The sequence below is a fragment of the Gadus macrocephalus genome, chromosome 8 (genome assembly GCF_031168955.1).
Source record: "Gadus macrocephalus chromosome 8, ASM3116895v1".
NCBI lineage: Eukaryota > Metazoa > Chordata > Actinopteri > Gadiformes > Gadidae > Gadus > Gadus macrocephalus.
The window spans coordinates 7,255,915-7,282,906 of NC_082389.1; the positions used below are offsets into that span (position 1 = coordinate 7,255,915).

At 46.5% G+C, this 26,992-nt stretch overlaps 1 protein-coding gene across 1 annotated transcript in view; it reads left to right on the top strand.

The window, feature by feature from the left end:
- eif2b3 (eukaryotic translation initiation factor 2B, subunit 3 gamma) overlaps window positions 1-20,815 on the top strand; it is a 27,706-nt gene extending 6,891 nt beyond the window's left edge. The window contains exons 3-11 of the mRNA XM_060058497.1: window positions 1,735-1,894; window positions 2,713-2,824; window positions 8,505-8,594; window positions 10,475-10,611; window positions 10,998-11,188; window positions 11,554-11,616; window positions 12,058-12,206; window positions 15,903-16,006; window positions 20,530-20,815. Coding sequence (XP_059914480.1) covers window positions 1,735-1,894; window positions 2,713-2,824; window positions 8,505-8,594; window positions 10,475-10,611; window positions 10,998-11,188; window positions 11,554-11,616; window positions 12,058-12,206; window positions 15,903-16,006; window positions 20,530-20,582 — 1,059 coding nt within the window. The 3' untranslated portion in view covers window positions 20,583-20,815. The remainder of the gene's footprint in view (window positions 1-1,734; window positions 1,895-2,712; window positions 2,825-8,504; window positions 8,595-10,474; window positions 10,612-10,997; window positions 11,189-11,553; window positions 11,617-12,057; window positions 12,207-15,902; window positions 16,007-20,529) is intronic.
- Window positions 20,816-26,992: the final 6,177 nt, after the last annotated feature.

Here is a 26,992-nt window from a genome sequence, read left to right on the forward strand (position 1 = left end):
GGGGTTGCATTAATAAAAACCTAAACTACCCCTCATGGATACAACTTGACGGCAGCTTTTTCGATCATGAACCGAGTCATAAGAATTAAAGATGGAGGACCCTTTTTTTTTTTTTTTTTTGGTACAAAAGACCCTTATGCTCCACGCTACATCATCCATAGGATCTGTTCCACTACGGGGAGCACTGCCTTAACCTAAATATCCAGTTTAATAACTGGTTACAGGGAGGGGATGGCTACTGTGGATTCCCGAAACGGCATACTGGCCAGTTATCTGTTGTCCATGTGTGTTTTTCCTATACTCTGTCTGGCTCTGTTTATATTGTGTGTGTGTGTGGGGGGATCTGTGTGTGTGTGTGTGTGTGTGTGTGTGTGTGTGTGTGCGCGCGCTATAAGAGCCCAGCGTGCCCAGAGTGCAGTATGAAACGGTGTGCTGTCACGGGCTAGCTAGCAGTGTCAGTCAGCCGGAGCGGGCCTTGGGGCCTGGCTAGGGGCCGGTAACTGAGGTCCAGCTGTTGAGGGGCCCCACCTCCCATTCCGCAGCTCCCTGCTCCACTCTTCCCACCTTTTTTTTCTTACAATCCCTTATTTTGTTTTTCCTTTTTTGGGCTTTTTCTTATAGTTATTAGGATCTTCTTTTTCTTCCGATTATTGCTTGGCATTGGTGGGCAATTTAGAATCGCAACATAAATCAAAAACTGAGACAAAAGGCAAAATGGTCAAGTTCACCCAGTGTGTATTGTGGGTATCAGTCAGCGTTTGTGTGTTTGTAAGCATGTTTGTTAGCCTCTGCACCGTCACAAGATCACATCATCAAAGGTTCACATGCTGAATTTCTTCATTGTCAATGTCAACACTACCTTTGTCTTTCTCTGTGTCTCTCCCCCAAACTCTGTGCGTTAAAGAGATCCCTTTATTGGTCTGTTTCTGTCGTTAGGGACCACATAAGGCAGGCTCTTTACGCCCTGAGAGGGGTATGTGAAGTCTTGTATACTTGTGAGTTCAGATTGTGCTAATGTGCAAATATTTACGCAAAGCAAAAGCTGTGCTCGCTAAGATAGTTGTCACTGCTCCGGAAAAATGCAGACTGCCTATGCATGTATAGGCAGTTTTAGACGATGACTCATCTGTGCTCTGTAGAGTGTCCTAGCTTGATTCCCAACTCGTTCATCTTTTCCTGCATGTTCTCTGCCCTAACGAGCTAACCTTACACAGTAGGCTAATAATCTAATCCAATCTACAGGGCAGGACATTCCAAGTACATGGACGCGCAATCATGCACGAGCAAACACAGATGCGCGAGAGCGAGCCATTAGCTAGTTAGCTAGCTCCAGTAGCTACCGCAGGATAACAACAGAAGCTTGCTCTAGGTCACGAGCTTTGAGTACGTGCACGAAGGGGTCGCGCGGGGAGCGGGGGAGCGGGGGAGGGGGAGTGCAGTACGACCGTTTGATTGACGTACTTACTGTCCAATGCCGGGTCTGGAAATCATTGGCTGGAGTTTTTCGAGCCCTGCCCGTTCCACAGATGATTGACTTGTTTAATTTTCATGTCAGTACTTCTAACTCGGTGGCTGTAAGTGGGTTATGATAAGGATTTCAAGTAATTTAGCAAAAATGGCCAAAAAAGAGAATTCCATACCCAACCTTTAAGAAATGTATGTGGTATCAATCTGATGAAATGTTTTGCATGCATTTCTCCCTCCCTCTCCCTCCCCCTCTACACTGACCTACAGACAGACATCCTGGTGATGAGTTGTGACCTGATCACGGACGCAGCGCTGCACGAGGTGGTGGACCTGTTCCGGGCACACAACGCCACCCTGGCCATGATGATGAGCAAGGCCCACGAGTTCACGGAGACCGTCCCCGGGCAGAAGGGCAAGAAGAAGACCGGTAACTCAGAGTAATCTAAAGAATCTGTTATGGTTCCACGTCGACGCAACGCAAGGGGGGTTTACAAAACCCATTGCGTCCCTGCGGACCCTGCTTGCGTCACCGCAAGGGCCTGACCCGACGCAGAACCAGAACAGGTTCACGACTGCATCGAAGCGTGTGCCTGGTCATTGCGTTGCGTTGACGTGGAACCATAACTGAGCCTTAAAGGCACCCAGTGCAACTTTCGAGGCTTAAAAATGAACATTCAATTTCTAGTCTTTTTTACACGTAGTAAGTTTCAATAACTCCATACCATTACATACCGACATTTAAGCAGCAAAGATGAGACGTCATTGTGTGGTGAGAACTGATACAAAATCGATAACAACAACAATGCCGCCATTTTCTTTATTTTTTGTAACCTACAATAAATAAAGCAGGCTTCCAGTCAATGGAAAAATGGCTTCTCCCCACCGGCGATTGTTGTTGTTTACGATTTTCTATCTGTTCTCACCACACAACGACGTCTCATCTTTGCTCCTTGAATGTCGATATGTAATGGTATGGAGTTATTGAAACTTACTACGCGTAAAAAAGACTAGAAATTGAATGTTTATTTTTCATTGAATGTTTACATAAAGTTGCACTGGGTGCCTTTAAGGATAGGGTATATCACAAGATTCAAAGGACGATTTTTCGATTGCTGTTCCCACTAAAGCCTTGTAGTTATGTGTACAACTACAATTTAAACAAATGCATCAAAGCGAGGACTATTGAATGCATGAATAATAGTGAATTAAATTAACTTATTTTCCTCCTTTCTGTTTGTTTTCCAGCCGAACAGAGGGACTTTGTGGGGGTAGATGAATCGGGCAAGAGACTGCTTTTTATGGCCAACGAGGCAGATTTGGAGGAGGGGCTATCGATTAGGAAGTCCATCATGAGGAAGTAAGTCGTTTGGGGTGGTATGGAAATAAGAAAATAGTATAGTGGAGTTTTGACATTTAAAATCTAAATATCAAACATTTTCAAAGTAATATGTAATGACTTGGGTAGGGTTGAAAGCAGGTTTTTGGTTTTTGTTAAATCATCCTAAAATATACATTTTACCCACTAAAGCTTTAATCTTTAAGATTTCTAATCTTTTGATCTCAAGACATGCTTGGAGGATTCATCAGTTATAAGGTATAGCTTTGTGACCAAAAACCAGCAAAAGTACGACCTACGCTATTTCACATTTGAGGAAGACCTATCGTTATGACCAACAGTTGGTAACTTCCTCCATCTCAATGTAGCCAAAACAAAAGAAATAACAATAGGTAACCCATCTCCCCAGCCCCCCACTCTCATCAACAATGACACAGTAGAAACAGTTGACAGCTTTAAATACCTTGGACTCACTCTGGACAATAAACTCAATTTCGACCAGCACACAACGGACATTCAAAAAAGGAGCCACCAAAGACCGTATGCCATCCGCAAACTCAAAGGACTCTATGTTGCCCCCCCATCTCCTCCTTCTGTTATATCAAAGTATTGTCCAACCCATTCTGCTCTACTGTTCCACCTGCTTCTTTAACATGCTCACTGTCAAAAACCGGGTCAAACTTACACGTGTCACAAATATAGCTGCCAATTTAATTGGTCTCCCCACACCCACACTGTCAGAGCTCAATATAAAGGCCATCTCACGCATTGCATCCACAATAGCACAGGACAACACACACCCTCTCAACTGCCACTTCACTGTCATGCCCTCTGCACGCAGGTATAGGTCCCTGTTGTGCAGGAGGGCTCGCTACGGCAAAAGCCTGGTGCCTGCAGCCATAACAGCACTCAATACAAGGCCAAGATAAATCACCCCCAGTCCTACTCTGTGTAGATGTTTATGCAGATCTGTGTAGATGTTTATTTGTTTCTGTTTATTGTCTGTCGGCGTGTGGCCCACATATGTAATGTACTGTGACGTGAAGAAAAATGTCCCCTTGGGGACAATAAAGTCTAAAGTCTAAAGTCAGTTGCAGGATAAAAAGTAAAAATCCCAAGTTGATGATCAAAAATATGCCAATCTCCTTTATGTTTTTGCACGCCCCCGCTTCACACTGAGTTGGGGCCTAGGGGGTCACTCTGTGGGATTGGACACTGCTCACTCGTATCATGCATTATCCACCAGTCCATACAAGACCTGCTGCTTTGGCTTAACGCTCAGACCACACAGACCAACACAGAGGTGGCCCGACTGCCTCTAAAAACAACTCCTTTCACCTCTTTCTCTTCCGCCTCCTTGTATCCACGAGAGAGGTTTGTTTTTGAGCTTATGTCTGGTGCGTTGAGGTGGGTGGGTTTCTTCTGCTTGCTAGCCGGGGCCCGTTGGGTCCCAGTTCTTCTCTGACCTTCTGCGCCTATGCTCCGTGATCTCTCCGCAGGAGTTCTTCAGATTAGATCTGTTCCCCGCAAAAGGAGCAGAGGTTCTCTGTGAAGGTTACAGTCCTAGGAAATTAAAACAGCCCCAGGATAAAGGTGTTGTGTGGTAAATAATAATTTGATGATAATCTACGTCGTATAAGATAAGTGTTATTGGGATTTAATCAAGGACGGAATAAATGCTTTGTCAGAGATAAAAGCTAAATCCCAAAAAAATTGGTTGATCACAATTCACAAAAGGATCTTGGATCCTAATGCTACGTAATATAGTTGCGCTACTTATTTCATAAGTTGCTTTAAAGAACACATATCAGTGTTTCAAAGTAATATCAGATGTCTGTTAGTTGGAATACAACTTTTCATGTATAAGACCAGGTTAACAGAAAGATTAACTTTTATTCATCAACCATGGTCTGAATCAACCAAGATATGGTTTCACAGTAAAATATCATTACATGATAGATGATTCCACGGCTTCTCCGTTTTTTTTATATTTAATTGTATTCTGTTCCTTGATTGTATTGTTTAACAGTTTGATACAACAATCCCTAGTATGTGTGTGTGTCTGTGTCTGTGTTTGTGTGGTAAAGTAGTGGCATGGTTGGTGTGTGTATGTGTAAGCAAGCTTGAGTCTGAGGTTGTGAGGTCATGTTAGTTTCTTACCTTGTGTGTGTCCAAGCGTGTGTTTGTGCGTGCGTGTGTTTGAGCGTGTGTGTGTGTGGGGGAGAGCTAGGTGTTTTGGGAGCTCGTAAATACTTCATGGAGCCAGAGCCACTGTAAATTCTGGCCAATAAGAAATGGGTTAGAGCAGCTGCTCGCCTGGTTCTCACATTGGCACACACACACACACACACACACACACACACACACACACACACACACTAAAACATCAGGAAGCAAGTACTGGCCACTCAAACAGCCGAATTAGGCCTCACACAGGGAAATCGCTGGTGCAGACCTACTCTAAAACAAGGAGGAAATTAATAGAGGAAAAACACTCAGGCGCATACACCCGCTCACACATTGTCACAGTGTTATGGCAACATGTTGAGCTCACAGTTAAACATTCAGCGCTAACAGTGACTTATAGCCCATAGGCCGCCTCTGGCTTGCTCCTAGATGCATGGAGCCACAGTGGTGCCGCAGCCCAGGACTTCCTAGTTGATAAGGTCAAGATTCTGAACTTACGAGCGTGCAGTGTTTACCATTCATATCCATGTATAGAGTGTTTACGTATAGACTCATGCTCCCGTGATGACCACACATGTGCATACCTAACCGGACGTTTGAATACATAATAATTTTAATTACGTTTATGAAAATAGAATTCAAAAGGCGCCTAGCCTGTTCTATTTTCACAAATATAGTTATTCATTTTGCTTGCTTTCTTCTCTTGGCCTCAAGTGTTTGTTATCTTTTTAAATCTGTTGTTGGTCTTAAAAGTAGATTAGTTTTTTTCAGTCTTGTCTTTGGTCATTTACATCTATTCATATTCTACCCTTTTGCTCTCCCGCCCTCTCCCGGCAATACAACACCGATTCACCTTGGACATCGTCCATCCCTCCATCAATATCATGTCTAAGCCTGACAATACCTCTCACTGCCCGGTTATTTATAAAAATGCTGTATGTTTCTTATATACACGGCCTCTTTCCCTCGCCACTTCTTCAACGTCCAGGTGTCGTGACGTCAGAAATATGCCCTGCATGTCAGGGGAACCAATGAAACGACGGCAACAACAACCCCCTACCAGCTCACCGCCGTGGCGAGAGAATACGACTCATAAAACCACTCTCACGCTGTCTGCTGCTTCTCCCGATCCCCTCCAAAAATAGTCCCGGCCCCATATAAGTTGTTGTGCGGTGTACTTCTGATTTCGTCTGTCTGTTGTGTGAGGCGGTGTCCATTTGGACAGACTCCTACTCAATGCGTGCCTGCCCCGGGAATAGCAGCGCCGCGGAAAGGAAGTCGAGTAGGTCGGGGTCCACGTGGAGCGATTACACCGTTAATGTTGACCGGCGTAACGAACGTGAGATACAATAGACACTAAAGGCTCGGGGTCGTTCTCTACGGCTCTGTTGCGTTACTGTTTTTGTGATTTTTATTTGTGCTTTTCCACATCGTGTAACCAAAGCACTGTATCAAAAAGTTGGATTGCGGTTGCCAAAGATAAATTAACTCGCTGTTAATTAGCCGTATTAGCAAGTTAAGTATTGGTTAGAGCGGCCGAAAAAACAAAGGGAAAGTTTCCCCCTATTTTACTGTCGGGAGTAATGACATACCATGGCTAACAAGTCACCTTAATTCGGCCTTGTTTGTGTGTGTGTGCAGTGAAAGCCATTATGTTAATGATAGCATTTGCAGTCACCCTGGTATGTTTGAGTCATAGTCTGCTGTTTGGTCTTAGTTCTAATTAAAATACATTTGTGTGTGTGTGTGTGTGTGTGCGCGCTTGTGTTCTCTCCAACCACTGTGGACCTCATTAGTCGTTCTCGGAGTAAGTTAATAACTCTGCGGTTCAGGTTATCTGTAGCCTGAGGCTGTGCTTCAGAGCCCCTCTTCCCTCATCAATCCATACACTGTGTACAGCCGCCACACAGCCCACCGCGCTGTCACAGGAACGTGATGGGGCTGCAGGTCCAGACACCTTCTGCCATTTCAGTTGTTCACTTGCTAGTCTTGTTTACATTTTCCTCTGCTGCCGCAAAGCTATCGATGAGGAAACAACGGCGTGTGGCTAGCATTTGTTTCTTCTTGTAATCCTTTTGAACTGCTTATTGCAAAACACTTGACCTGACATTGTGGGCTGAACAATGATTGATTGACGACAAAGTTGTATTGTATCAGTTATTAACAAGTTAGGTCCCTGGGGCCATTTTCAATGAAGGATATCCAATTTGCGATTTAAACTCGGATGGTCGTGCTTGTTGCAAATGTGTAGATCAATCCTCGCCCGTCCTAATCTACTGCTCCATACTGCACCTGTGCACACTCTCACGGAGATGCACCGAGACACACTGACGCCACTGTTTACGTATACGTCTACACAGATCCACAGACAGACCAAACATACACCCCTCTCCCCACTCCCTCCCTCTCCAATCCCAGCGTTCCCCGCTAGATAGCACAGGCTCCTGCACCCGTGGTCCCCAAACAATGATGTCACACACTCGCATGGGTGTTCCTGGCAGATTGTTTTCTCAGCCGTCTATATACACACACTGACATGTGCACACACAGTTGAGTCAGTATGTCACGGTTGGACCCGTTGCACCGGGAAGCACATAGGGACCACACCCAGAGAGAGAGAGAGGGAGAGATTTGGGAAAAAACTGAATGTTGAGCACTTCAACATGATGACACTTTATACAATAACAATTGTCCAAATATATATGTGATAAGAACGCAATAGGAACTAAAATGATCATACCTTTGTGCAGTTTTGTATTGATATATATTTTTTTAGATGCAAACAAAACCTCAAATATCCGTACTAATACTGAAGCTTAGTGTCTTTACATGTGTGGCAGCACAGAGTGGAGGAGGGCGAGGTGGGTGGAAAGCCGTGAAGGACTCGTTGTAAGCTCTATGTTAGCTGTCGCTTCATAAATGTCACATGGACATAAAAAGAAAATACCTGACATGGTCTTGGATTTTTAAGTGTGTGTGTGTGTGTGTGTGTGTGTTCCTGAACTGAGGGCCCACATAAAGCAGTCTTGTTGGCGATGCCTTGGCATTAGCACCGCAGGTGAACTGGGCAGGCTGACGGGGGACACAAGACAGATGGGTCATTTGGTCCTGTTCCTGGGTTTTATGCCGGGCTCCTGGTCTATATTAAACGGCAGCAGTAAAATACATCAGGGGGGTGGGTGGGGTTGGGGGGGGGGGGGGGGGGGCAGGAAGTGTGCAGCAAACCCGAAACAGTGAGCGATGAAAGGAAGCGAAAACAAAAGAAATACACAAAAAGACTGTTTTCAGAATGACACGCTTTGTATTGGGATTTATTTTTCTTCTGCAAATATGTAATTACAGAGCATATGTGTGTCAGCGCATATCTGTTGATGCGTGTGGGTTTCTGCCTATAGTATACAATTTTTATTACAATTTGTGATTTTTAACATTTAATATCTCTCCCTCTCCCTCTCCCTCTCCCTCTCCCTCTCCCTCTCCCTCCCCCTCCCCCTCCCCCTCCGTGCATCACCAGACATCCCCGGATGCACATTAAGACCGGCCTGGTGGACGCCCATCTCTACTGTCTGAAGAAGTCGGTTGTGGACTTCCTGGCTGAGAACAAGTAGGGATGATCCATACTCTGAAGTTCTGCTCCCATGCTGTAATAAGCTCTCAGAAACAACCATCGGTACACAAGGGCATACATGTTGAAATGTACAAAAACAAACAAGCATAGGGTATAAAAGGTTGACAAACAAAAACGCATATAGACACACATACACACACACACACACACACACACACACACACACACACACACACACACACACACACACACACACACACACACACACACACACACACACACACACACACACACACACACACACACACACACACACACACACTGGGGTAGGTACGGGTCGGTGTGGCTGTGTTAAACGGTTGTGTAGGGCGTGTCCTTTCCTGAAAAGGTCCTGTTTGCGGGTGTTTGGGAGAGAGGTGATGATTAGTTTTACTACTTGCCACTGAAGCAGGTTGTTAGGCCTTTAGCCTCCAAGGTGGGCTGACGTCACTGGGAGTCTCTGGTCAGGCGTGGGGGCTGTACACCCACGGGTCTCTGTTCTTGTTTTGCGATTCCGATGTAGAGGGCTTGAGAGATCCTACAGAGTTACCAAAGATATGGTAGATATAGAGTCCACAGGGAAGTTCACAATGATCCTCCTTGACGTTACTCAATCTTTTTATGTACGCAAAAATAAAAGGATGATTACATTTTTTCCTGTTTGCCTGAGCATGCTGGCCAATTTGTTGGCCCTTTAAAATCATTTTTTTAAACTCTAGTGTTATGTGTAATGCATTTAAATTTGACTTGATTCAGGACCTCTACATGGACCAGTATTACAGTATAATAAAGCTTAAGATTGAAAACAAATAGGGACTTTTCTAGACCTTGAATCCCATGGGCTAAGATTTTTCTATTGATAATCTGATACATCTTTGAGACTTCAAGGGCATTGTTTGACATTTTTTAGTAGTATTTTCTTATACCCATCCATCTCTCTCTTTCTCTCCCATCATCTAGCTGACTCACTTTCCCTGGAAAGGGTAACTGTTGTTGCTTGACCCTCATTCAGATGGAAATTTTAATCTCTTAGAGAGAGTAAGAAGAGTGCATGGGGGGGTGTAGAGGGAGATACTTAGAGTAGGGAGAGAGAGAGGGGGAAAATAGTTAATTCCAGGAGGGAGACTAAAAACACATGATTCAGCGTTATTTCCTCCAATAAACTGCAGTGGAGCCGACTACGGAGTAATTTTATTGATGCATTAAACTAAATATAGCTAAAGTTACACTGCTTGGTGTAAAATTGTATTTTATGTCAGGTCTTGTTTTTTGACTACTTCTTTATGCCTTGTACACTTGACGCAATAATGTCAAGTATACTTGCGCCTGAGCTCAGTTAGGGTTTGAAAGGACTAAACAGACGCGCATTTCAGATGCAGTATAGCAGCCTCCTAAACCAATAGAAATGACATGGTAGATGAGAAACTCCCGGAAACCATAAGATGATGCCTTCTCTTTCCATGAAGGCTAGTTGTACAGAAATAATACACCATTAACGGCTGCACCCACACAATTAAAGACTAGCATAGCAATTCTGGATAGAAATAAAGCAGTCCCAATTTCATAAATATGACCTTATTCCTCTTGGGTTATAAAAAGGCTTGATGGTGGGTCAGCTCTTGGCTCAACCCAGCAATGGGCGAACCATGTAGGGCAGAATGACCTGCAGCGACCCGGGTTCGATTCCCTACCTGCGGTCGCTTGAGACATGCCATTCCCTCTCTCTTCCTCAAACAGCTCTCCTGTGTCTCTTCACTCTCCTGTCCATGAAGGCATAATGCTCATGCATTTACTTCAAAACGTATAGTGTTACACTTTGTGCGTTGTGTTTTGATTTGCCCTGCCTGCCCCCCCCCCCCCCCCCCCCCCCCCCTCAGGTCGATCTCGTCCATCCGCGGCGAGCTGGTGCCCTACCTGGTGCGTAAACAGTTCTCCAAAGCCGCCAACAGCCAAACGACTAAAGACGAGGCAGACGAACAGAGCCAGAAACAAAAAGACGGCAACGTCAACCTTGGTGGGTAACGCACCAGATCCCCCCAACCCCATACCCCCATTATCCCCAGACGTCAACCTGGGTGGGTAACTCACCGGGCCCCTCCCCACTCCAATACCCCCCCAGACCTCCATAAGCACGAAGTGAAGGGTGAAAAAAAATCACAAACTTGTAGGTTAACGTCATCGATTGCACTCTAGTGAGCAGCTCTAATAACGGGGACACACACACACACACACACACACACACACACACACACACACACACACACACACACACACACACACACACACACACACACACACACACACACACAGCGGACAAAGAGTTCCCGCTTTCACAGCGCTTTTTGGAAATAGGTGTCTCATGCCGTACAGACTTCCAAAAAACCTCTCTTATCTCCCCAGATCTGCACATTCTGTCGCGGGACGAGCCGTTGCTGCAGCTGGCCCAGGACTACTCCTGCTGGAACGACCACCGCGGCGACATGAGCGACGCCTACCACGGCGGGACGCTGCGCTGCTACGTGCACATCATGGAGCAGGGCCTGTGCTACCGCGTCAACACGCTGGCCGCCTACATAGAAGCCAACCGGCTGGTGAGGCACACGTTCTGTTTGGGGCCCTCTGGCGTTTGTGGATTTGTGTCCTTTGTTATGCGTGTGCATTTCTGTGTGTTTATAGTACTGTTTTATTTTTTTCGTTACTTTGTTACCCTTCACTATTTTTCCTCTTTTTCTTTTTCTTTACTTTTTCCTTTTTTTGTTCGTCCTTCCCGTCTTCCCCGTATTTGCTCCATGATTTGTTTTGGTTCTTTGTGTATTGTTGGTCTGGCCCGGAGGAATTCCGTCCTCCTCCTCCGATTGCCTCCACCGTGAAAGCAACCACGACCGCCGTCGCCGCTATCGAGTATTTATGTACTCACGTCTCCGTGCCCCCTTCTCCTCTCTCCTCTCCACAACAGGCCCCCAAGCTGTTTGAGGAGCCTGCGGTCCACCCTTCTGCCGTCGTCTCCGAGAGGTGTCTGGTGAGCAGAATGTTCTCGACGTGGCTCCACGCCTCCCAGGAACATCAAAGTCTCCTGATATCATCCTACCCTGCGGCGGCCAAGTTCCCCGCTTTTGGCGTCCGCGTGTGTTTATATATTTCGACACCAGATTAAGAATATCTTTCCGAGCAGACACTTTAATTTTGCCGGCGGTTAATCTCGGGAGATATTTAAATGGCATTGAATAATGTAGTGTATCCAATCATAATGTTAACATGTGGTCACTAATTTGCAGAGAGGTATTTATTATGAAGCATTATTTATCCTGCGTTGTTTGAAGTGCTGCCACTTGATTTCTAATTAGTTTCATGAACCCAACCGCTCACTGTGTGTGTGTGTGTGTGTCTGTGTCTGTGTCTGTGTGTGTGTGTGTGTGTGTGTGTGTGTGTGTGTGTGTGTGTGTGTGTGTGTGTCCCCTAGATAGGGTCGGACAGCATCATCGGGGCAGGGGGCCAGATTGCAGAGAAGACCTCCATAAAGAGGTCCACCATCGGCAACTCTGTCACTGTGAAGGAGAAAGTTAAAGTCACCAACTCCATCGTCATGCACGGTGTCACCATAGAAGAAGGGTGAGACACACACATATGTATGTTCACACACATGTCCACACACACGTTTCCCCTATATTGTAGCAAACTGGGGACCTAGGTAGCACACTTCGGGGCCAGGAAAGGACGATGTGTGTGAATGCTAGCAGACGATGCTAGCAGTGACACTAAATGGCTCTCTCCGCTAATCCATCTTGTGCTAACCAAGTTGCCATTTAGCCAGCTTCTTTAATCTCCTGTAATTCTCTTATTATCTCGGTCTAGCTCCTGGTGTAAAAACAGCTAAGACGCTGCACATGCTTTAAAAAAGCCTTCCTTGGTTTCTTATTCACTTGACAAAATTGGGTTTTTAAGTGATTTTAAGGAAATGTCCTAAAACTATAAGGATAATTGTAGAATCGTATTTGACGTCCCAATGTCGAATCTCAGGAAATCAGTCAAATTACACATCGGGTTAAACTGAAATTGTTGAACAATTTTCAAAATCAACAGTAGTGTCCAAGCTTGTCTAAACACAAACCTCAGTTCAATAGATCTTTAGTGTTTTGGAGACGCGTGCTGGGTGCTCAACATGCCCCATGGCAGACAGTGGGAACGTCTTGTACTTGCACCAGTCTGCATCAGAGGGTGTTACCCACTCAATAAGCCCTGGTTGCCTGCTTTATTCATGACTGGGCCACTTGGTTACAGTCCATCACAATATTATCTTGTTCCAAAATGTTGGCAGTTCCTGTCAATGAGCGGGATTTGTTAGTCATCAGCCAGCAAACATCGCACCATTGTTTGTTTTGTCTCCTTTTGAATATGTTCACAAGACGACAACGAGCGGCCGTTTTATTTACGCGTTGTCACCTGGCAACCTTATAGATACAACCTGCACAGATCTCTTAAAAATAAGTATTGAACCCTTTGTATTAACAAATGTGTGTTTTGCAATCTAGAAATAACCTAGGTCAGAGGTGGGCATGAAAGTTGTGTTTCGGGACAATACATATTTTTTTTTTTGCTATAAGGTGGCAGGCCAGAGCATAAATAGAGGCATCCATTGAATGTTTTTAATTATGTTTTCAATTTTCGCTCGTTCACATAGTGTTTTGGGAAGAATGGCAAAACATCGAATTTACCCCTTTTTCTCTAAATTGGGGTCGTACTTCGGTAACAGAGATACAATGCCATAGCTCACTATGTCAACGATCAAGTAATACAGAATTCCAAGGTTTAAAAAAAAAAAAAAAACGGTCCCGTTTTTGGGGTTTGCAACATCTGTCCCGTCAGACATTACTGACTGGCGTTTTTCGGGTCGCTCGAAATCGTTGAGATTGCTACGAAAAAATTGTGTGTGTGAGTAATGTGTGTGTGCTTGATGAGTTCAAGTAGGCGGGACATCAGAGTGGGGTGGAGGTGGGGGGGGGGGGGAGGGGGTCGTGTTTCCTGTGTTACGCGGGGTCAAACGCAGAACGTCAGGTTGACAATGCACCTATTGGTGTGTAACCAGCCAGTTGACTGACCCCAAACAAACACACGGCTGGTGAATAACACACGTAACATCCAAGACCTTCATTAAACAGCCATGTCGTTTTGCACCACTCGCGCCCGTCGGGATGTCCCAACGGAGGGACCACAGCGCTCTGAAACACACGAAGGCCTCTTTTTACTTGCCTTCTCTCTCCCTCCTTCTTATGTCCTCACATAGATGAAAAAAGAAAAGAAAGAATTGCCATTTATTTTAGTGCTAGCTAGCATGCACCGGGGGGGTGCATGCTAGCTAGCACTAAAAGAAATGGCAATTCTTTCTTTTCTTTTTAAGAAGGAGGGAGAGAGAAGGCAAGTAAAGAGGCAGTATGAGGAGGATTAGTGGGCCCGGCCATGTCGACGAGACCCCTTGCATTTCTTCCCTCATTGTTTGGGGCTGACCATGTCTTGTTGACAAAGCGCTGCATGTTGGAGGGTGGGGGGAGAGGGGGGGCGAGGTGGATGGGGTCAACCTAGAGAGGAGATTGGGGGGTTGGAGGTCTGTGTGTGCGCGGGTGGGGGTCATGGCAAGCAGGAGCCCTGGTGTTGGTAATTAGTGGTATTTCAGTACTAAGGCCTCTTTGGTGGTCTCTCTCTCTCTCTCTCTCTCTCTCTCTCTCTCTCTCTCTCTCTCTCTCTCTCTCTCTCTCTCTCTCTCTCTCTCTCTCTCTTCTCTTTCTCTCTCGCCCCCCCTCCCTTTTTTCCAATGTTTGAAAACTCCTAACCCTTGTAATCTCCACCAACTAACAGCATTACCTACTGCTCTCTCTCTCTCCGGCTCGGCCTCTCTCTTGCCTCCCCCTCTATAATTCTGTTGCACACAGGCAGACCTTCTCTCTCTTCCCTTCTCTGCCTCTGGCGGTCTCCCCCCCCCTCCTCCCCCTCCTTCCCAGCCTAACCACCTGAAGAGAATAAGCCAATACAAACCTGTGTGTGAGGTGTGTGAGGGGGGCCAAGTGTGTGTGCGTCACAACCTCGGCGAGACAGACATGTGTTCTCCTCTGACACACACGCGTACACACACACACACACACACACGTACACACACACACACACACGCACACACACACACACAGCGCTAGCTCCTGGGCTGACCCACACCAGGCACACTGGACTGTCTATGTCTCCTATCCAAGAATGTTATGGTTGTGGCTTGGCTGTCCCGGGCCAAGCCTGCCCAGGTGGGAGCCTAACACAGGGTGGGTGCCATCTAATACACACACACACACAGATCACACACAGGCACATGTGCACACACACACACACACACACACACACACACACACACACACACACACACACACACACACACACACACACACACACACACACACACACACACACACAGAGACACACACACACACACACACACACACACACAGAGAGACACACACACACAGAGAGAGACACACACATACAGAGAGAGACACACACATACAGACACACACACACACAGAGTCTGAGATGAACTGGTGTAAGCACACACTGTGGCTAACTGGCATCATTACAGATATGCACAGTATCACTGACATACATACACACACACATAGGGGCATACTCATATGCACACACACACACACACACGCACACGCGCGCGCGCACAGGCATATCCAGGGGCTCAAACCCGAGTTGCTACCGTTGCGTCAGCCCGCCAGTCCGATATCAGGCTGTCAACGGGCACGGTTGAGGTGGAAGTCCGTTCGTGTCCAAACGGCTCGCGCTTTGGATCGGGCTGACCAGATGGGAGTCTGTGGACGGGGGGAACCCCGATGAATGTCCCCACTGTCCGCGTGCCCTGGAGCAAGGCATCCAGAACCCCAGCTGCAGCTCCAGCGGCCAACAGACCCAAAGGCTGTGTATACAGTGGTGGGCTCCCAGGTGCAAGCGCTCATAACTGGTTCACACAGGCCGCGTGTGTGTGTTGTGTGTGTGTTGTGTGTGTGTGTGTGTGTGTGTGTGTGTGTGTGTTGCCGGTGGTGTTTCCGACAACCGCCTGCACATGTACCGCATGACAGGTCTGTTCTGGGTTGTCTTTTTAAACAGCCGGGTCCGTCCGAGGCGGATTCACTCGTCACACAAACACTCAAACGCACACAACATGTGTCTTTTGTTTCCCGTTACGAAAAAAACTGCTTTGTCTGTGTTTAGTCGAGGTTGTGTTGACGTGTGTGTGTGTGTGTGTGTGTGTGTGTGTGTGTGTTCCAGGTGTAACATCCAGGGCAGTGTGATCTGCAGTAACGCCGTCATCGGCCACGGAGCGGATCTCAAGTACTGTCTGGTGGGCAACGGTCAGCGGATAGAGCCGGAAGGTAAAACACACACTGAAACACACACGCGCGCAGTTTAATCTGTTCAGAAAGAGCAAAACTTAAATCATGAAGCACTAACACTGAATGGCTTTCTGACATAAAACTGTGTAGATGATGAATGGAAAACATCTATTTTCCAGTAAGTTCAAAGTTAAGTGTAGTTTAGTGCAAAGTTAAGTGTAGTTTAGTGCAGGTTCAGTGCAGTAACATTAATTGGTTTAGTTCAGTGTCAGTACAGAGTTATTGCGGGTTTAGTTCAGTTAGTACTGAGTAAGTACAGAGTTAGTGCGTGTTTAGTTCAGTTAGTACTGAGCCAGTACAGAGTTAGTGCAGTGTGTACAGAGCGAGTACAGAGCGAGCAGCCCTGTCGGTCCGTCCGTCTGGGCCTGGCCCCGTGACAAGTTGTCTGCAGAGGTGTGCTGCCAACAGAACTTCAGGTGGATCCGTCTATGCTTCTCCTCACATCTCACTCCAGAGTGCGTCTGTGTGTGTGTGTGTGTGTGTGTGCGTGTGTGCGTGTGAGCATCTATAAAGTGTGTGTGACAGAGAGCTGGAGGTGGGGGGTGAGTTTGCCCATGTGTGGCTGGAAGCCGCTCCTGTTGAATCGCGGGTGGTCCAGTTCTGGCCCTGCTCTGTAACCTCTCCATCACAGCAACACACACACACACACACACACACACACACACACACGCACAACCAGAGCACAGTCTAATTGAGGGAACAACAGAGCAGTCCAAGTATCAACAGGAAGAAGAAGGAGGGGTGGGGGTGTAACGCAGGCCAAAAGCGAAATCTATCTCGGGAGTCTTTTGGAACGTGAGGCCGACTCGTGAGCATTCATCTTGGACGGCCTCCTCTCTTTTGTCCGCTCGCCTTTCCAGGGAAACGATAATGCGTACTGGGTGTTTGCCCTGGGTGCTCAGGGTTTTATTGTACGATATGGTGGAGGTAATATGGAGTCAGTCAGTCCCACCGTCCAGGGGGTCTGGCTCTCCCTCTACAACTCCTGCATTCAGCGGGATCAGACGGCAATTGGTTGAAATGCAAACAACGCGGTTATGCAACGAACATCCCGATGCAATATTGATCCACTTACATGTGTGTAGAAGAATGTGTGTGTGTGTGTCAGTATGTATCTGTGTGTGTGTCTGTAGTATGTGTGTGTGTCTGTGTGTGTGTGTGTGCTTGCTTGTGGTAGTATATATGTGCTTGTGGAAGTGTGTGTGTGTCAGTATGTATCTGTGTGTGTGTCTAATACGTGTGTGTGTGTCTGTGTGTGCTTGTGGTAGTATATATGTGCTTGTGGAAGTATGTATTTGTGTGTGTGTGTAGTTTGCGTGTGCGCGCGTGTACGACTACAATAATAGTGACTAGTGTTCTCCAGTATGTCCGTTCCCCTGTCTTCTCTCGTCACCCCTGCTAGCCCGCTGACCGGAGGCTGCTAAAGGCATTACACACCCACTACTCCTCAAGCTGTTGGAAGGGAGACCACCCTGACAGCTAGCCGCACACACACACACACACACGCACACGCACACTCGCACACACTCACACACTCACACTCACTCACACACAGCCGCGCGTGCACTCGCCTGGGCTCTGCCTGTCAGGTGTTGATATTTAAAAGATACAGACTGCTCCTCTGGGCGCTTCGACAAATACACACACACACACACACACACACACACACACACACACACACACACACACACACACACACACACACACACACACACACACACACACACACACACAGGCAGGGCAACGGTGCAGCGCCGCGTACACAAGACACGCACATACGAGAGACACGCAGGCGCACACATGACCCGTCCGTGGCCCTGGGGGGACCCGCTGGAGAGCCCCCCCCCACCCCCAAGGCTAGACCGAGCAGCACATAAGATATATAAATAATATAATTATATAATCATAATTATATTGGCATTGAATTGATTTTTTTCTGTCAGTGAGATGGACATGTTTTTATTGTTATCTTTAATACAAAGAGAACCCCCGTCTGCCATTGCCCTCACATAGAGTTACCTTGGCTTTGTTTAACTCTAGGACAAGTGATAATAATATAATTCTGATGTAATAGTGTCACGCTATGTCACTTCTCCCCTTGAACTTGATCTAACTTTGCGTCTGGAGAGTTAACCGGAGAGAGATTTGCCTCCGACATGTGCATATGATATGCAGTGATGTCAGCAAGTTCGGCCTTCGCTTCCGCTGAGACTCACACTTTGGTCTGCAGTGAAGCCTTTTAGATTCCACAAGGGTGTTTGCATCGCAGCCGGACTACAACCTAAAGGATCTTTCAGTCAGGGTGTACTAGGGCTTTGACTTTTGCCCAAAAATCATATTCGAAGTTCATTTGTTTATTAATATTAATATTCGAATATATTCGAATATTTATTAATAATATTTTGACCATTAAATGCCTTCAGTAAGACCTGGATTGGGTTTCGCGAGGTTTGTTTACCGGCGTTGCTATGGTTACCGGTCTTGCGTGTTCCAACGATTTATTAGGTTTCTAATAAATCGCTGTCTAATCAATACTTCATTCACTGCCTCTTCCGTGGTCATTACAATATTATGAATAGACTGTGTCGGGTTCTCCGACGTCTCTCCCTCTTGGCCTGCCCATAACAGGTTCGAATATTAAGGGCTGTCTAATATTCGTTCGAATTTTGATTTATTTTTTGATATTCAAATTATATTCGAATAACGAAGTTCGGAGTCAAAGCCCTAGGTTGTACGGGGGCGCCACTGCGGCTCACCGGCTGGAGCGCGTGAAACTAGGGCTTAGTCCTCCTGGTCGCAGCGACCCGGGTTCGAGGCCTGCCCGTGGTCCTTTGCTGCACGTCCTCCCCTCCATCTCCCGTACCTTCCTGTCTACCTCACTCTATCACGCATAAAATAGGATGCATCTAGGGTGACCAGATCCCAATTCACCAGATGCGGGACAAAGACTGCGTTTGTGTGGGACAATGTGGGCAGGCCCAGTTTTACGTGAAATTACGCCTTAGGCGAGACCTCCGAGGGCGCGGGGGGGGGGGGGTGTTGATTGACATGATCAAACAGCCCGCCCACTGCTGTCTCGTCACACAGATATTTGCTATATGCCAGATTATAAAACACGCATTTCAAAAATCGAGTCTGACTGTCTATAACAATGCGGGACAACGTCTCGATTTGCGGGACAACGTCTCGATTTGCGGGACAACGTCTCGATTTGCGGGACAACGTCTCGATTTGCGGGACGTGTACAAAGTAATGGAAATGCGTGACTGTCCCGCACAAAGCGGGACATCTGGTCACCCTAGAAGCATCCTACTCTACAGATGAGGTCTGCCCTAGGCTCATACAGGACTCTACAGGGAGGGGGGTCAGGACCCAAGGCACAGTGCTCGGGTGGATGTTGGGGCAGGATGTCCTGAGGCTGGAGTAACCGCATGAGGAGACCACACCAGTCTTGGACTCCCCTCCCCCCCTCTGATCACAGGCGCTTCTGGTCACCTGCAGGCCTTTCCGCATCTCCCCTTCCCCCTCCAGACCCAACCACCCACACGCTGCCTTTTCATGACCACCGAGCGCGCACACACACGGACACATGCACGCACACAGATACACACAGGCACTCGCGGACACATGGACGCATCACAAACACGGACACACACACACACACACACACACACACACAGGGACACACACACACAGGGTCAACCCGACCCCACCAGTGCTCACCATGTCTTCATTCCCCCTCTCTTGTCCTCTCTCTCTCCCTCTACTTTTTACTCTCCTCTCCTCCCTTTCCTGTTCCCCCCCCTCCGTCCCTCCGTCCCACGCTCCATTTCTCTCCCTCCAAACGACACGGGGGCACGGACCGCTTCTCCTCCGCTGCAGATTCCTTCACACCAACCCCGAAAAAAAGCCGTCTGTACGGACGGAACATTAATGTGTTCCACATCGGTTTGCCTTGGATCAACATGTCCGCTTTGGGTGGGTGGGTGGGGGGGAGGGAGGGAGGGAGGGAGGGGGGAGGGTACATCCAACAGGAGTCTTCTCCCCTCTCGGTAAAAGGGATTGAGAAAGTTAAAGGCGAGAGAAAACGTGGATCGGAGCGACGGTTCTGATTTCATGACGTTTTTATGAACATTTGATGTGTGCTGGTTGGTGGTGGGTAAGGTCGGATGAGGAACGGATCAGGGGAAGTTAGGTTAGTTGCAAGAGTTCGGTGTTTCATCCGTAAGATTTGATCCATCATATTAAGGGCTCGACCGTTGGGCAGGTAGTATCTTTAGGAACGGGGGAGAGTTTATTGTCAGACGGGGGGGGGGGGGGGGGGGTCTGTCGTAGTCTCCCTCGTGTCGGTTACCGCACATCTACTTCAAACCCGCACGCAATTGTGTCTTTTTTTTGCTTGACGCAAATAACCAACTTTTCAAATGTGTTGGAAGCGTGTGCCACGTTGTGCTGTCTGCTCTCTGTCCGACGCCCCTCTCCTCTCTCCGTCGTCCCGGCAGCCGAGAGGACCAACGAGGTGATCGTCGGGAGCGACCAGCTGATGGAGATCTAGCACCCCAGGGTGGGCCCCCGGACGCTGCCGCCGCCGCCGTCACGCCTCCCAGCGCGCAGAGCGCCCCGCACCGAGGGGGGAGGACCAAAACCAGAGAACAATTCAACCCACCAATCACGAGCCGGCGTTTTGTCCCTCCCGACAGAGCCGTGCTGCTCTTCATAGGCCTATTTTTTTGTACATCCTGTCAAAATAAAATAAAATAAAAGCAAGTTCTATTTAACCCGACACAAGAGATTCAGAGTTCCTTTCTTTGGTTTCAGAGTTTTCACTTCCCCGCTGCCGTTTTAATAATCTTAACACAACTTTAAATAAACGTTCAATTTGACCGTGTTTTAAACGTTGCATTTACCTTGTGAGGAGAGTGTATGTGTGTGTATATAATATAGTGTGATTCTTCACTGTGGCCTGATCTTTTACGAGCATATTAACCCTCCCTAATACCATGTCACCAGACAGCCAGAACGCAGGGAGAGGGAGGGAGGGAGGGGCACGCTCGATTGTGCACGCACGCTTACATGCGCGCACCGTGCATCCGTGAACAGACGCACACAGGAGAATAGGGGGGAGGGGGGAGGGGGGGGGGGGGGGAGAGTGAGGTGGGGGGGGGAGAAGTGGGCGGGCGGACTGCGTCGGTATGGGGGTTAAGTTTATTTGTACACAAAAATGGTGTGTGCTTAGCCAATGGACCACCCAGCTTGATCCTGTATCAGTTAACACACCGACACCCCACCCTCCTTACACACACACACACACACACACACACACACACACACACACACACACACACACAACAGAGAAGGACTGGCTCGCGACTGGTGCTTTTCTTCTTCCTTCTCTTTTCTTCTCTCTGTGCTGTCAGGAGATTTATTACATTCCTCCAGCGCAGCATTTCTTAAATTACAGGTTTGAAGTGTGTGAGAGAATGTATTTGTGTGTGTGTGTGTGTGTGTGTGTGTACGTGTGTAGGTGTGATTTACTGTCTTCTGCTTTTTATTGTGTCTTGTCGTCCTGCAGGAGTCATCAAGACCTTTGTCTCCCGTGGCCCCGAATTTGACGTGCATGTGTCTTTCACATTTTGTGTGTGTGTGTGTGTGAGTGAGAGAAAGGGATAGAGAAAAAGAAGACGGGGAGTGATCATGACAGTCCGTTTTGAATTCTAGTGGCTTCTAATGCCCTTGTTTTTTTTCTGTCAGTGAGATCGACATGTTTTTATTGTTATCTTTTACGTTCCCAACAGGTAATACATAAGTAATACAAAGAGAACCCCAGTCTAACATTACCCTCACATAGAGTTGCCTTGGCTTTGTTTTGCCCTAGCACTTAAACTTGACTAAATGTATAAAATAAGATATGGGTATTATCTTAATATGGTCATTCTCAGCATGATTAAATCACTTGGTTTGGGGAATTGTTTTTTAATGCATTTTTTTCACTTAACTTTTAATGTTTCTTGGCTTAAGGGTTGGGTGAGAGGCCTAGTGGCCTATATATATTTGTACATTTGTTTTATTTTAAACCAGAATGACCATTGGGTGACGCCAAAATAAGCCGGATCCATAGAACGGAACTTGACTCAACAAAATATAAATTTGGTTCAAAAATCCCCCAAACGTTTTCTATTTCACATTAAGCGATTTAAGATACCGTCAATCACAGTTACTTGTAATGAGACATTTGACTTGGCTTGTTGCAATGTAAATTGAATCCAAATCATATACAATTTTAAGGATAGACTAAAATATTCACGGTGCACATCCATTAAGTGCTCATACTCGTTGACACAACATAAGGGTAAACGCCAGTATCTAGATGAACAATTCAAGCCAGACTAAGATATGTCATGAGGTGTTTTTGTTTTTGAAGTGTCTAAAAATGTATGACTTGGAATCCTCCATTTTAGTGAAGTTGAAGAATCCCCACCCAACTCATTGTCCACGTTCTGTTAACCCTTTTAGGGGCTAGTCTCAGAGGCTCAACCCTTTGACCGCCTGATGAAATCTGGCAGCCGGGCGTGTTTGGTTAAAGGTTTGTATATTTATACAAAGACCCCCCGAGTCCCCTCATCACAACTCCAACATGGCCTAGCAGCCTTGCATGCCTACCTGCCTCTGTGTGCATGTGCGTCCGCGTGCGTCCTTGCGTTGGCGTGCATTTGTGTGCGCGTGTGTGTATGTGTTTGCTATAGAATGCGTGTCTTGTGAGTCTTCCCATTGTTCTTCTTAATGCTCAGTCGCACACCGTCCCGCCCTGTGTGTGTGCATGTGTGTTTTTGTGTGTATGTGTCCTCCCTCGCTTCCTTGTTGGCGTGAATATGTGAGTGTGTATGTGTGTTTGGCAGGTCTGGAGATCAGATGTCAAGTCACAGATCATATATCAGGCGAGCTGTCTGCCTTGGGGCCGATCACCCCCGTTGTTGCATCTATTCTGCTTTATCCCACTTAGACGTATCATTACGCTGTCAAATTATTTTATTGTGGTGCGATGGATTGCTTTGATTCGTCATGGGTTTACCAAATAAATGTAGGTGAAATACCCTTGCATTCTTTTCAAACGTTTTTCCTCATGAATGTGTGAGACTATTTGTGACTATTTGTGTCTCTTCGGTCATATTCACATTGTGTAAGGACCCCCATCTATGTCCTTACAACGTTTTGACTTTTCTACGTCATTACAACGCTTTATCATTCAAAGTGTTGTTGCAGAGCCTTAATTGAGGAGACATTTAATGGAGACAATCATCCTTCTTTTCTTCATCTAGGATGACGTGAGAAATACATTTTGTTCAATGTTAAGATGCAAGGAATGCTGTTTTTGCTCAATAGTTCTAAAATCAACACATTTGTCCCACGTATAGTAAGAACACGATATCTTTATTTTCTTTGGCTGATGACTTCCTTCACAATGGCTCCTTATCCGAGCCCGGCTGTTAGGAAGATAAAGGCCAGTGGCGTGCAGATAATATTCCCTTTAGAGTTATCTACAACCTTCCAAAATGTGCTGAACCATCGCCTCGGCAACATGCTTTTCCAAGGATTCCAAAACGGATGTATTCGGGAAAAAGTGACCTCCTTTAAAACTTAAAGAAACTTGTTAGCAGACTGCAACGCTGTTGTAAAATGCAGGGGGAATTGAAAGTCAGACGCCCACTATTTGTGTTGGGAATACTAACTATGCACTGCGGTTGTATGTTATCTTTATAATCTCAATAATCTTTGACATTTATAATTTTAAATGACAATAGCTAAATCTTACTTTCATTTCGCTGAACCAATAAAAACATTGTAGTTTCCTTAAAATAAATCTATTCGAGTGAAGACACTCCAACGAATGGGATGTCTGAAAAGATACATATGTACATACAGAGAAGACCATAATAAGATGCAGAGTGAAGGGAGAGAGTGGGGGAGGGAGGGGGGAGGGGGAGGGAGGGAGGGAGGGTGGCGGGGGGTGGAGTCTGCTGTTGCTGCCGGTGGGGGGGGGGGGGGGGGGGGGGGGGGGGGCAGTAGCTGGGTGGCTTCGTGGCTTGAGGGCTGATCGTGGGTGAGCGAGGCAAGCGAGCGGGCCACCCAAGATGCAGTCAGTCACAACTTGTGTGTGTGTGCTGCTGACCCCAACACATTAGCACAACACTTCCTCAATTTGTCTTCTGTGTTCTCCGGACTCAAATGAATTTCCTCCCTCCTTTTTTTCTCACACACACACACACACACACACACACACACACACACACACACACACACACCATCTTTCAAGGTACTACCCCCCACCGCACGCACCCCAAGCCCCCCACCCCCCCCCACCCCATTCCTCCATCTCTTGCTCAAACTTCTGAACACACAAACATTCTTTTTTTTTTGTACCAGCTCGACACAGGGAACAGTTGCTTATGTTACGGAGCCGACAAAGAGATTGTGTGGAGGCCAGGATCCCATGTGTGGGATAACAAGCTCAGTGACATGTCTCATATACACACACACACACACGCACGCACGCGCGCGCACACACACACACACACACACACACACACACACACACACACACACACACACACACACACACACACACACACACACACACACACACACACACACACGCACACACAACCTAAAATGTCCTTGTCTATCACTTATGAGGCCCCCAAGGCTAATTACCCCGGTTTCAGCTGGATAGTTGTCTCAGACACTATGTAGTTGGAAAGTTAGTCAGTTAGTTAGTTGGTCTGGCTAATCAATAAAACCGACCCTGATGGTGGATAGAACACTGCGATGTATCATTTTCACAGGTGATCATCTCTATACATTATATTTAGAGACGTATATTGTATGTGCGTGATCTGCAATCACTTGATTTGCTTCTACCCTGATGGTTGTCGGCTGAGATGAACATAATAAATGGTTGAGGGATTCCTCGAAGGATACATGTTTTTTCGTGTTAGGAATTACAGGAATATTCAATCAATAATCGGGTTGCGCCGGAGTTTAGTTTTTTAAAGTTACAAGTGTGATGAAGTGAAGTGAGCAGAATATGACAACAGTTTACAGTTAGCAGACAATATTTCTTACACAGATGACATTCTATTGGAAACATATTACACAAATAGTTTATGATGAATTAGGAAGAAATAATGAAGTTGTTGCAATGTTGGAAACTGATTAATACATATAATAACAATGATTTTAAAGTTTTCTCAACGTCACAATTCACTGAAAATCTTTATTTGATGGCCGGATGTCTTTATTTTCCATTATAAAACCAAACAACAGGTAATCTTATGAGTAAAGTAGTAGTCCTCATAAGCTTACTTATTAGTGAGTATAATTCCTATGAGTATAAGAGTATAATTGAGTATAATTATAACACAACTACTGGCAATACAAACTAAAATAAATGTACCGGTATCTCATTCATCATTAAATAAAGTAGCAGTTGACATTTAATTAACATTATTCTGAAGCGCACCCAAATTCCCTTTTGTTTTTTTTTGTCTTAAACACACAAGAAACAGTTCCACGCGTTGCTTCTCTAGCAAAAAAGGCCGGGGTCCTGAGTTTGCATTACCACCTGCCAGCTATACATCTAACAACACCACTGTTACAACTACCCAGACAAAGGCCCAGAGAAAAGTGTGTTTCTTCCCCGCGATCTGTGTTTTTGTGTGTGTTTTTCCCCCCTTAAAGGCAACCATTCATTAGGGTGACAAAGGGCTAAAGAAATGCATTATCATAATTAATCTTGTGTGAGACTCTGGGTGGCGTCCCCCACCCTGTGCTTTAAGACTGACAGAGTTGCTGGCCAACACACATGCCTATGGGCTCCTGGGGGTTGGCTTGTGGGCTGGCTTGGTGGTCATTATTGCTGCTGTTGAATAATGGTAATTTGTATTAAAAAATAATACGACTACAAAATATTTCTTCTCGCTCCCCTGCGCTCTTGGGGTTGAAGGGCCATCCCGTATGAATTGAAAAGTGTGTGGTTGACAGTGTTAAAGCGTGATCAGACGGGAGAGAAGTTACATTTTCTGTTTTGAAATTCTCGCAATTTATTTCTGCGACTGTTGGCATAAATAGGATTTGTCAATTTTTTTTTTGACTCTCAATGTTGACATTTTTGGTATTATTATTCATCTCATAGGCTGTTACAATATCATATTATGGTGTATTTTCAAATGCAAAAGTATGAAAACTATCTATTTCTTTAAAATATATCATAAATAGACAATTTGTGGATTCTATTCTCTGTCTAATCGTGTATCTGTGATATACATTTTACTGTGGAAAGAGAGACGTTAAAAAGACCTATGTAAACCGCCCTCACCTTGACCATCAAGCATAAACTCCAGAAACACACCGCACATATTTGTATCCATAAACGCATCAATAAGCCACGTACACATCACACAAACGCCCTCGATGCTCTCTTCACCTTTCTCTCCCCTCCCTCCGTTCTCCTTCCTCCCTTTTCCCCCACTCGGAGCGTTCCTCCAGGAGACGGATGGAGTGCAGTCGTGACCGGTCCCATAGCCTTTCATTCCAACAAATAAACACGCTATGTTCCCCAAACCCCGGGCAGCGGGACGCAGTAACACAGCTGGAGGCCAGAGCACGTCCGTGGGTCCGTGGGTCTCTGTACAGCAAACACGCTCACACACACACACCCACCATCAGGACGGCTGGAGGGTGGAGGGCGGGTGGGGTGGATGGGAAGATATGGGCGGGATAGAGGATAGAGGGTGGAGATATGGATGGCTTGGGTGGAGGAGTCGGTTGGATGGAGGGAAGGAGAAGAAGACGGAGGGATGGCGGATAGAAGGTGGAGATCTGGATGGATTGGGTGGAGGAGGGTGTGAGTTTGGCCGATGACGGCATCAATGGAGGGATAGGTGATGGATGCATCTGGCCGTGTTGGAT